This window comes from Phragmites australis, chromosome 5, assembly GCF_958298935.1.
Source record: "Phragmites australis chromosome 5, lpPhrAust1.1, whole genome shotgun sequence".
Classification (NCBI taxonomy): Eukaryota; Viridiplantae; Streptophyta; class Magnoliopsida; order Poales; family Poaceae; genus Phragmites; species Phragmites australis.
In genome coordinates this window covers 39,992,645-40,004,833 of record NC_084925.1, presented here as the reverse complement: position 1 = coordinate 40,004,833, position 12,189 = coordinate 39,992,645, and the positions used below count along the sequence as shown (strand labels likewise).

At 49.2% G+C, this 12,189-nt stretch overlaps 2 protein-coding genes across 2 annotated transcripts; both read right to left on the bottom strand.

The window, feature by feature from the left end:
* Nucleotides 1–713: 713 nt before the first annotated feature.
* On the bottom strand, nucleotides 714–3,060 carry LOC133917680 (protein MIZU-KUSSEI 1-like). The gene is made up of 2 exons (XM_062361554.1): nucleotides 1,267–3,060; nucleotides 714–1,186 (listed from the first exon to the last, which is right to left on the bottom strand). The coding sequence occupies exons 1-2, from the start codon at nucleotides 1,769–1,771 to the stop codon at nucleotides 873–875; spliced, it is 819 nt and encodes a 272-aa protein (XP_062217538.1). The 5' UTR covers nucleotides 1,772–3,060; the 3' UTR covers nucleotides 714–872.
* A 2,717-nt stretch (nucleotides 3,061–5,777) lies between these two features.
* LOC133917679 (uncharacterized) lies at nucleotides 5,778–6,376 on the bottom strand. The gene has a single exon (XM_062361553.1). It carries the CDS (start codon nucleotides 6,196–6,198, stop codon nucleotides 5,842–5,844), a length of 357 nt encoding a protein of 118 aa, XP_062217537.1. The 5' UTR covers nucleotides 6,199–6,376; the 3' UTR covers nucleotides 5,778–5,841.
* Nucleotides 6,377–12,189: the final 5,813 nt, after the last annotated feature.

The window sequence follows — 12,189 nt, the reverse complement described above, 5'->3', positions numbered from 1 at the left end:
GAGAAGTGATTTTCGCGTAGAATCACTCCCCAACCAGCCCGTTTGGCAGCGCTGGGAGCGATTCCAGCGCGGAATCAACTCCCAGAGCTCTACCAAACGAGGCCTAAACTTGACAACCTTGAAGTCATTCGATGATAGTGAACTGAAATATTACTGTGTTAAATTTGCAAATACTTTCTCTCTAGATGATTCATATATTATTTAGTTAAATGATATAATGCCTGAGTTAATGGTTATACAATTGATTTTGCCCGGTAGACTATTGTCTTCTATTAGAATTTTTTTAGTATGTCAGAGAAGCAGATTGTTATCCTAATGTTTCTATTGCTTATCAATTTTTATTTATTGTGCTTGTGATTGTGACGTTTGCTGAATGAAGCTTTTTAAAGTTAAAATTATTGAAGGACTTTATGCATTGAGGAGAAATCTCTATGTGAGATTGATGTTGCAACATCAATGACTTCGCATTTGAAAATATTAGAATAAATTGTTTAAGATGATATCTAACAAGTATTTGAGGTCAGTGTTATTTCTTATATACTTTAAGTCTTTATTAGAATTTTTTTTAATACACTAAAAATTATCTTTACAGTTTATACATTAATTAATTTTGTATATCTCAATTCAATGAGTCCGTTTTTAGTTTTAGTCTTAACCACCAAAATCTCAAATCCCACTGCTAGAAGTCTAGAACCACCTCACAACAAAGCTAATTACTAATTAAGCATGTAAGTGATCAGTAATATTGTACATACACCATTGCCAAGCCCTCCAAATTACAAGAAACAAAAGCCCAAATTATGCAAAATGCATTCATGCATGCATGCATTACATACAAAGCTGAAGCGCAAAGTGATTTTTTTGCTAGCTCGTCAGACTCGTAGCAGGTAGATGCTGAGCTCGGGGCCGCCGCTGCCGTCCGGGTTCATCATGTAGAACGCCTCCGAGTCCCTGGAGCCCACCACCCGCTCGAACCTGGCCCGCATGTACATCAGGTCGCCCTCCCCGGCGCCGACTCCAGCGACGTCGTCGGGGAGCACGCCGGCGCCAGCGGACACCGGCTCGACCGCGCCGAGCACCTTCCACTCGTCGGCACCGCACTCCCGCCGCACTGCGAACCCGCACTTGCGGCCGTTGCAGTACGCGCGCCACGTCGGTTCCTCCAGCAGCGCTCGCCGCTTCTTCCCTGCATAGTATGTTGCCGTGTTAATGTTTCCGGTGTGGAAATGAAGTTGTTGGTTTGGCGCTATGTGTCGTTGTACGTACCGGCGGCGAACGGCGGCTTCTCGCACTCGAGCGCTAGGCGCACGAGGCCCGAGGACATCTCCCTGACGAGCGCGCCCGTGGAGTAGGCGGCCATCTCGACCAGCAGCACGGGCGCGGAGCGCGGGTCCGTCTGCAGCGCCACGTGCACGCGTCCGCGGCGCCGCCCGAACATGGTGCCCGTCACGCACGACCCCAGCTGCCGCCGCCGCCGCCGGTGCGTGATCGCCGCCAGGAACGCCGACCGCAGCAGCGCCAGCGGGTCCGCGCACTTCCTCGACGACGACTGCTCCGTGGGCTCATCGGCGGCGGGCGCCCCCTCGGCCTTCTCACCCTTGCTCTCTTGGCCGCCGCTCGGCCCGCCGTGCTGCTGCGGCGCCTTGCTCGAAAGCCTCTTGGTCAGCCACGGGAAGTTGCCGCCGCCGCCTCCACCGTTCGAAACGCTGGTGACACTCCTCGATCTGGGGAGGGGCAGAGGGGAGGCTGCGCGGAAGGCCCTCGCCATCATGGGATGGCTAAGCTAGCTGCGCAGCCTGCGCTCAGCTCAGCTCTTCTGCGTGGCGGGCGGGCGGGCGGGCGTGAGTGAGCGCGCGCGGCGCGTGACGCTAATAATGGGCGTGCGCGCACGGTGCGAGTGTTTGATGCGTTTCTTCCAGTGGTGACGCCGAACGCTTTAAGAGGTTGGCAGCTGGGTGTTGCATGCGCGGCGCGGCGCGGCTCAAGCACTTTGGCAAAGCGGTCGGGCAGTGGCGAGCGCGCTGGGGACGCCCGTGTGGCCGGCGGCCGCGTAAATACACTGGCACGGTCGAGAGGGACACACGTACGCGAGGGGAGGGAGTGGTGGCCTCACCGACCGACCGACCGGGTGGGCAGGGCCGCAGGGTGCGTACGTGTGTGCACGGGCGTCTGTGCGCTTGTGTGGGTGCAATGGGCGGCAGATGGGAGAGCGCACGGGGCGTGTCGCCGTGTGCGAGAGCCTCATGGTTGACGCTGACACAAGTGACATTTGTACTGCTCCACTTCGCTTGTACCAGTACTAGTAGTATCATCGTACTCAATGCTACTATTGGTTTCGTACGCCTGGGGTTCTGTCACTTAGGTGTAATGCGCGGATATGAAATATATAGGCCTCGGAACACATGTACCCGATACCAGCGGGTTCAGAATGTTCCGTGTGTTCTCGAGATCTGGAGCAGGTTAGTGAGGAAAAGTAAATACAGATTAGAAAATAAAATTACGCTGGCTCTCACCTATGTGTACGCAAATTACGCTGGATCTTACCTATGTGTACACCACATGTATCATATAAATAGATATCATTCTCTCTTCTTTTGTTTCTCCCCCGACCCTCACTCTCATCCCACGGTCTCTCTCTTTCCTCCCACCGATAAGGCCTCGTCGGAATAGTGGTTTCCTTCACCAACAAGCGTAGCTTCAGCGAGATCTGACCTTACCTCGTAGGGTGTGCTAGGGTTTTCGGAGAGATGACCTCATGGATGCTAGATTCAGCGACGACGATGGCAACCAAAAAGGTATGATGGCTGGCACGACCCCTAAGACAACGAGAGGGAGCGATGGGGCAGTAGATCTAGCCCTCTTCTTCTTCAGGTGGCAAGATCTTAACAGAGGTTTCGGGCTTGCTCCAACGAAGGGTGCTTGGGGATGAGCTCAGGGACAACATGGGGGACTCATGGGTGATCTCCTACTTCGGTCTTTGGCCTCCATTGAGCCCAGGTGGGGACCTCCTCTTCTCTTCCTCCTTCTCTCCTCTCTCTCTTTTCTCTCTCTCTCTCTCTCTCTCTCTCTCTCTCTCTTTCACTCGGTGGGGAAAAATGAAACTGTGGGTGGATGGATATGTACTAGTCAAGGGCTTAAGTGACGGTTATGTGTACTGGCGGTCGGACCGTGAGGTAGCTCGGTCAGACCGCCCGGGAGCAGAGACTCTGCGAGTTCTGCACGCCACTGGCGATCAGACTAGTGGCTGCTCGGTTGGATCTCCAGGGGGGGGGGGGGGGTTCTTGCAGACTTCTTTCTAAAAGGTTTGGGGGTTTTGGGTAGGGTTTTGGAGATGATTATGGAGGCCCAACATACGTGGTGGAAACGTGTATACGCCAAAAGCATATATTTTCAAAACATTTTAAATACTTAAAACATAATTTTAAAACACTATAATATTTATGCATGCTCCAAGACCGAATTAAGATTTTTGGACCGTGACACCGATTCCTCCTCCTCCTCAAACTCTCCAGTCTCTAAAATGAGGTGACACAAAGAACACAAACGCACAAATAAATACAAATAAATTTGAAATAAATATGAAATTGATACAAATAGATAGGATTTGAATTTAGATGAATATCAGTGAAAAAATCGTCGAAATAAGAATTGAAACGGAGGAGATATGAGCTTCGGAAGTTGTGTGGCAATTAAATTCGAAAAAAGAAAAGGAAAGAATATTCCCTGAAATATTCTCTAGAGAACGAATTTTCAGAAAAAAGAGAAGTTACTGTGCTAAGGTACTGTTTATTTGAGCCATTTATTGAGCAACTGGGTTTTTACTGTGTGAATGGGCTGTTGGGTTTTTCTGGGCTGGGCTATTATTCTTTTGGGCCGTGCGGGTCGCTCGGGTCTACAGGCCACTGGGCCATGGCGGCCCAGTCCAGCCCAGGGACAACGACGCCCGACCGAACGGGTGAGGCGCCGCTGGGTCGCTGGCTCACGGTGGCAGACTCGTCGGCGCATCGCCGGAACAGCCTTACCGGCCGCCGTTCTCGACGTAGAAAGTACTAGGAGCAGGAGGGTATCACGGAGATTCCGTTTTTAGTGGAATTTAGCCGAGGGAAGGGACGGGGAGAGCTGACAGCATGCCGCCATTGGTGCGGGTTGCCGAGCTCGTGGAGAGCTTGGTAAAGGGCGAGGGAAAGGGAGGGAGCGGAGGGAGAAGGTGGTGGGGCTTGGGGCGGTGCTTGAGGTGGCTCATCGACGGCAGGGCTCGAGTCGACGAATGGGGAAAAGGAGAGAGAATGGGGAGTGTGTCTACCTTGCTCGGGGAAACTGACGAGCTAGGGGTGGCGGTGTCTTGCCTGGGCCTTATATAGGCGGAGGAGGGAGGATGATGGCGGCAATCGGGTGACAAACGCGGCGGACATGCCAGCCATGGCATGCGGCTTTTGGCGAGTGGCGGGACCGGCGTTAACGAGCACCAATGACCAAGCGCGCGTGCAGGTACAGAGAGAGAGAGAGAGAGAGAGATGGAAACAACCGGACCGGCATAGAATTGCTGTGCACCCGTACGCAGCTCGGTCCGCGCGGGTGTTGTGCGGTCGTCGCCGGCTCTGTGCGCGACAACCTCACGGAGAGGGGAGGGAAGACAGGGTGGCGGAGGCGGCACGACGCGGTATAGGCAGGCAGGGTCCACGGCCGGTGAGCTCGGGCACGCGTGCGAACGACGGGCGCGGGAGGGAGCTGTTGTTGCTGCTGGTCGCGAGGAGGAAGAAAGGGGCGGTCGGTCGGGCTGGGCTGGTCGGCGAGTTGGACTGGCTGGACTGAGCCGTCGCGCAGGAAGGAGAGAAAAGAAAGGGAGGGAGGGAGAGCCCGGGGATGGGCTAGGCCGAGAGAGGGGTCTATGCCGCGGGAAGGAAGGAAAAAGAAAAAGGGGGAGAGGGTTGGACGGAATTGAGCCCAAGAGGAGGAGAAAAAGATAAAGGTTTTGGAATTTGATTTGAAATAGATTTCTTTTGAAATTTTTTTGGATTTTGGATTTTTTTTTAAAAAAACTGTGATATTACATAGAATCATGATTATACGGTTCGATCCCATTAAGAAAAAAACAATGCTACCTAGGATACCGATCCTGACAACCTTGCTTGTGATGTTCTTTTCAGCCACCTGCCGAGTCAGGACATGATCTGTAACCCAGGGATGGAATTGGAATAATTACCTGGTTGTGCTCATGCTCTAGTTGTTGTCCAGTCATTGCCAATTATCCATCCGCCTAACCTTGTACCAATTCTATATCTACTCTCGGTCCCATTTCCGAAGGCCGCAGGAAGCACCGGTGAAAGAGCACAACAGCACCACATGGTGGTGGTAGTAGTGCTCGGACAATTCAGCCAGCCATGTGGGGGGTAGCCGGGTAGGAGTGCGTTCTTTATTGCCATCACCAAACCATGCAATGCGTACCTTACTTCGCGGCACTATTGGTCTGCGATCTAATACTGTAAGCGAGGCTCACTCACTGGTCAGCACTCGAATCGATCGTCACCTCAGTTATATGATTTCGGAGTCGTCAATTGGAAAGTGTCGATGCAACAGTTGCTATATCTCTCTTCATTTCAACAAATGTGAGGATCGCCAGAAATATCATTATATTTGATCAGAGTATAGAACTACTGAGATCTGAAAAAAAGACATTGTATTCCGGCTCAAAATAATGTAAAACAATCCTCATCATGAGCACTAAACTGACTTACACGTAAGCCTTTTATTGATTCATTCTCTCCTATCAGGCTAATCAACTAATCGGAGTTCTGGAGAGAAGAGAGAAAACGGTCCTGAACCTCGGCGGCAGCGGCTTCTTCACGGCTCCTCAGGCAGTGGCAATGCAGCGGGCACCTCCCCCACGGGCGGCGGCTTCGCCTCCCGCCTGTCCGTCCGGCGAGGAGCGCGCCACCGGCGGGCCAGCCTCGCGCAGTCGTACCGCTCTTCGGGCCCCTCGGCCTGGCCCGCGCACACCCGGCCGAAGACGCAGGACAGTAAGGTGAGCACCAGGACCGCCGTGAGCACGGCGAAGAACGTGCCGATGGACCCCGAGCTGTGTGCTGCAGGCACGGTCGCCACGCCCGCGCCTGCACCCGCGGCGGAGCCCTGGTAGCCGTAGCCAGGCAGCGGCGTGACCGTCGCCGGCATCGTCGGCGTGGTGGTGCTCGCCGCCATTCTTGCATCCAGAGCAAGACGATGGAACAGTAGTGACGCGCGAGCTAGAGGAGGTTACGCTATGCACGTAGGATGAGCAATGAGCGAGGCGGAGGCAGCAAGAGGCTTCGGCAAAGGCGTCTCAGCTGCTTTGCGACCCGGCGATGTGTCAAAGGATTAGAGGAAAGTAAAGTTCAAGAAAAAATGAGTAGAAAGTCTGCGAGGCTGGCTTTTTGTGTGGATCGCGAGTGGAGATCAACATGGAAAGGGTGCTCAGTGGGATGGTTGGTACTTGGAGTAGGAGTGGAAACAAGCAGAGCCAAGCCAGTCAGGCTCGGCTCGGTTTGAAGAGCTTGGCTATTAGCGAATCGACTCGGGCTCGGCTCAATCAATTTTTCAAGTTAAAAATCAGACTTAGCTTGAGCTCGACAAAGACTCGAGCCGGCTCAGCTGGCTCGCGAATATGAGAGTTCGATGCTCTGGTCTTCACGCCTAAGGGCCAAATGATGGTTAACATGCGTTGGATAATTTCAGCTGCAATACCAGATTGTATCATTTATCCAGAAGATTAAAAATAAGGTCTACCAGTGTTGCATGCACACATTATTTCGCATCATGCCTCCATAGAATCAACTCAGTACTCAATAAATGCTGAAATTAACTAACTCAAATCTATCTGTACAGACAGGGCAAGATTACCTTGTTGCTAGTATTCACATGCGCAGCAGCGTCCGCCTCGCCGTCGTCCGTTACCGTGGTCACCAGTCACGGAAGATGGACGCGGCGCCTTGTACGGACGTTTCCCTCGCCGTGCAGCAGGGGAGCCATCCGCGGCGGCCGGGGCGCCCGGTGCTCCAAGCGAAAAACTGACGACTGCGCCTTGATGAACAGCCGAGTCACGCCTCACACGTCGTAGCAATGCCGGGGAAACCTCCCCTGAGTCCACGGGCGCTGGGGCTGCAGCGCCAGGCACAACCCCCGCCGGGATTCCACCCGCGCCGAAGGAACCTGCAGCGCCGAGCAAAGACGAGCCACACTGCGTCGCCGGCATAGTGTCTTTGGCCAAAGCATCCCGGTAGGTGAGGGCTAGGGTGAGGGTCTCCTCTGCATCTTCAACGTCGATTGGCTCCATCCTCCCTTGACCACCGGCTAACTCGTCGAAATTGGGGAGAGAAGGAGGGGGGGGGGACCAGATTGGCTGACCTTGAATTTCTCGAGGGCGAACGGGGAGGCCGAACGGGAGGCGGCTTCTGGAGAGTTGCGACGCAGGGGTGACCGAACCGAGAGGCACCTTCGGGAGAGGCGCCACCGGGGAGGCCAAAAGGGAGGTGCCGCCGGGGAGGCCGAACGAGAAGCGCCACCTAGGAGGCCTATCGGGAGGCGCCGCCAGGATTGAAGAAAAATACGAGGTCGCTGCGAACAGAATGAGGAAGAAGCGGTCGGTTCGGTGTTATGAATGGCAATTGTGGGTAATAAAGAGTAAAACGATGGATACTCTAATAAAGGATGAAACTATAAGCTGAAATAAGCATCTTTTCTACAGCTTATAGGATTATTATAATCTATACTACAACTTATAATAATCTATTGTTTTCACTTTACATAAGTAAGTTGGTTTATTATAATCTTAAGTACAAATAAATAGGGCCTAAGTGCTTGACGCTGTTGAGTTTGAATGTTGCAAGAGTGCAAGTTGCCGATGAAACAATACTAATTACATTATCCATGAAACAATGAGCATACTAGTTGACTCACAAATATCAGAACCACATTCTCACACAATAACACACATTATTATCTCATAGGATTACGGTAGCAATACACACATTGACACATATTAATTGACTCACAGTCTCGCACAATAACACTTAACATTAACTATCAGTAACAAGTCACATGAACAAAATAAGTAAATAACAAGTCGAGCAACCTAGAGCCTTCCTCCAGCAAGGACCAAGCAGCAGGACCGCCGTACACCTAGTCATATCTGCGATTGAATTAAAGCATTGATCAGTGCACATAAAACCATAATCTATTATGCACCAGAGTTGTAGTTCTTGAACCCCCAATCTAGCATTTTAAGAAAAGAGACAAACAAAAACAATGCACAGAGAAAATCCAAACTCTACGTCATCACCATGATTAATGTCGTGGGAAAAAGGAAAGGGATGAAAGAGATGAGGGGCCTTAGACTGTCTCTAATCATATTTCTTTTATTTCGTTCACTTCTCGATTCATTTCCCCATTTTCATTCTCTTTATTTCTTCTCATCTCCAACAGCTTCCCTTCGAGGGAAATCGCGAAGGGAAATGAGAGAGAATCCCGGCCTGGAGGGAATGACCTTGGGAATCCCTTCGCGACGGGAACCGTGAAGGGAATTCGTTGGAGCGCTGAAGGGAACGAAAATTCTGTCGTGAAGGGATTTTGGCCTCTGAAGGGAAACCGTTGGACATAGTCTTACTCACCTTGAGGAGTGTTGCAACGGCACTGCGTACGTCACGCGTGGCGTAGCCCATGGCTTGAAAGTGGCCGATCGTTGCGTCGATCCGGAGGTCGCCCTCGCTGCGGCGACATTGCTCCCTCCTTTTCCCGCTCCGCTCCCCTTCTTTTGTGATGCTTGTGCACGCGTGGACTCCGTCGAGGCGTGCGAATGGAAGCGAGGGTGGAGTGGAGCGGTGGGCGGAGACTGAAGTGGAGGCGACACGACAGGACTCTACGAGACCTGACGGGTTAGGGCGGCGGCGCGTATTGCGAGATGAGATTGGGAATTGGGACCGAGCCTTCGAGGGTTGGAGGCTTGAAGTTGGATAACGCTGGGGCGGCTGGGCTTGCTTAGGCTGTGAGCGAGCCGTCGAGCCGCTCAAGAGCCAGCTCGGGTTTAGCTTGATTTGCAGCTAAGTTGAAGAGGCGGTTCGGACTCAACTCGTTTTGCCCTCAAGCTGAGCTGAGCCGAGTTGAGTCGTTTCGAGCTCGAACTGGCTCACGAGCCTTGAGCTATATTTTCAATCCTATTTGGGAGCACGCCCCTGCTACATTTTGTTCAAAAGAGAAGATACAAGAACACATCAGAATACACAGTTTTCATACAGAAGAAAAGGGAGGGAGCATGTGAGAAAATATTGGGCCTCATGTGGATACCGATCATATTTAGCGATGTCTTGTTGGCTTAACATCCAAGGTTATCTATGAAATATTTTCCACACTTCCTAAATTCCGGTCGTCTGAAATCGACGAGAGCACTTAGGCGATAGTTAGGGAAGGGGTTTTTGGGTTTGAGAGAATTTCATGGCTTTCAGGCTTAGAAAAAGCTCTAGGGGAGGCCGGCCCAGTGAAGGAGGTGGGCGTGAGGCGGCGAAGGATGGCCGATGGGCTAGGATAGGGTGGGGAAGTGTGAAAATGGAGATATTAGTGCAGAGGGGGTGACGACCGTGAATCTGACGATGGGATAGCCGCCAAAGATGGCTGAAGGCAGACGGGAGACGGGGGAGTGAGCGTAGCAAGACGGCGAGACGGGTGGGGGTGTCACTAGGCAGGAGTGGGGTAGGGGCTGGAGGTGAACAGGATCCGATTGAAAAAAGGTTGTGAGTTGTTAGTACTCATCTAATGGCTCACATCTGTTGGCTGAAAACAAATAAAAAACCAAGCGCCTGGAAAGAAAAAAGAGCAGCGGCCAATATTTCCCACTTATATTCATATTTGTCTGTATAACTGTAGAAGTTCATCTTTGTCTCCGTAGTTGCAAACCATGTCTACACTATTTCATTCATTCTCGCTCTTTCTTTTACCTCAATCTTAGACTTATTTTTCTCATATTTGATTCTGCATCTTGAGCAAGGTTACTGCCTCGGATCATAAATATCTTTTGTTTTTTTACATGGACATGATGTCCATAACGAAACCTTGACATCTAATTCTATCGTGTTATACTTATGAAACATAATAATGTTCCAATACCATGGAAGTGATTTTGAGACAAATTATGTATGATTTTCCATGTTACTAATATGAATATTTAAAAGGATACAAATAATCAAAAATAAATTTTGACGAGTAGTGGATGAGTAGAAGAGTACTTTTGTCCTTCAAAAGGTGAAGGCCCACATGAAGTAACCTGTCGAGCCGAAAGAGGCTTAATATCTCGGCCGTAAGGACCCAAGATGGCCTAAAAATCCATGGACTAAAAGAGCCCGAAACGGCCTGACAAGTAGCCGTTTGTCGGGCCGTCCCCGAGTCTGGTGGTTGCCTGTCCCTTCGGGAAACAAATTTTATAAAGATGGATTTTTTTTTCTGTGATGACATGTATCTCTTTCTTTCTTCTTTTCAGTTTAATATTAAATAAAAAATATGTAATAAAATCAAAATCTCACAAAAAACTTTCGTAATAAAAAGATATCGAATAGTTCAGTCCCCTTCACATGTTAAAATAAATGTTTGATGATGCATGTATAGTTTTCTTTTGCTTGATTGGATGCCAATATAAAATGACTTGTTGATGGATACGTTTGCTTTTTTGTTAAATTCTTGAAGTCGTTTGTGTCTTGTAAAGTTTTCTTTTGATGAGTCTTCTGTTTTTTCCAAGCTGAAAATAGAAATCCATTAACCCTAAAAGAAGCTTTTTTTGTGGATATGTATGGTGTCTCCAGGTAATGTATGAAAAATTGGCAGACATTGTGTCAAATTTATGTCCTTGAAGCTGCAAACTGAAGAAAGTATATCTAACTACTCATGACTGGCAGTGGGACATGTTATAGTGCGATGATTTGGATGTTCTTGAGTACTCCATATCAGCATTTGAGTTGCTGATATGGATGTTCTTGAGTACTCCATATCAACTACTCATGATTTGGATGTTCTTGAGTACCATATGTATGTGTGTATCATAGTAAACCAATTCAAGAGGCATATCTTAAAATTCTGATACTGCGTTTTGTACCCAGGAAATATTGCATTGCTAATCACCCAGCAAAGTCTGATAACCTTCACTTGTACAAAATGTGGGGAAATCATTCCAGAATATTTTTTAAGCTTGTTTACCTTAGTCCGTCAATAGGTTAGAGGCGTACTTAGTGCAGTCTCGTTTATAGTTCATTGAGTATATGACAACTGTTGAATTTCTTGCTGACTCATTTTTTTCCTGCTGTTAGCCACTTACTCTAAAGTAGGAGAAATAACTCAAGGAGACCTTGCTAGATATCCTTGGAAAAAAAACAAAACTATTTCGGTTGAACAGAAGGTAACTACTTGATCCACGAGTTTCACGTATTGCCTCGAAAGTAATATTTGAAGGACTATTCCTCAATCGTGCTTGCTCTGCAGATTGACTACAGCATCATGGGAGGACTAGTGATTGAATTGGGGCAGAAGGTGTTTGATATGTCGATGAAGGCTAGGGCAAAGCAAATGGAGTAGTTCTTGAGGCAACCCCTTGAAATCTAACTGCCTTTTGGATAAAAACATCATCAGAATGCACTGCTGAATGTTTCCTCGTGTCTGCAACTTTGATCTGGCCTTCGAATAAAATGTTTCCTTTACAAGAGAAGGGCACTGTTTTTATTTTGTCTTGTGGCTAGAGGCCTGCTGAGCAATTTTTGTTCATTTCTTTGTTACTTGAAGAAGCATGCACCAAAAACATGGAAGTCATGGAAAGTTTTTTAATTCCAAGTCATTGGAATATATGAATTTATCACTAGAAATGCACCATTTCCCTTGCATTCATCGGCTTATGTGCAATTGGATCGATGCCAATGAATTTTTCCTGCCTTTTTCATGTGCCCGTAGCTTAATTTTGATGGGACTGAGTCGATGTTTTAGATACGGAACATATCTGGTGTCTGTCTCTAGCTCAGAATGTACACTCTAAATCAGAACTTCTGATCCCATCTTGCCATCCTGCTGTTGCTGCTCAACCATAATAACCGCATACGACTTCGGTGTGCTTGGATGCGGTCTTTCTTATTTGTCAATTCAGAAAGGCAAAGAAACTGCCTGTTCGCTACATATTTAGCTCCCTGG

Bases quoted from the DNA above. Each gene is read 5' to 3' on its own strand.
- LOC133917680 (XM_062361554.1), bottom strand. From the start codon at position 1,771: ATGATGGCGAGGGCCTTCCGCGCAGCCTCCCCTCTGCCCCTCCCCAGA. The intron at 1,187-1,266 runs GTACGTACAACG...CATACTATGCAG, and splicing joins GAAGCCGCCGTTCGCCGCCG to GGAAGAAGCGGCGAGCGCTG.
- LOC133917679 (XM_062361553.1), bottom strand. From the start codon at position 6,198: ATGGCGGCGAGCACCACCACGCCGACGATGCCGGCGACGGTCACGCCG.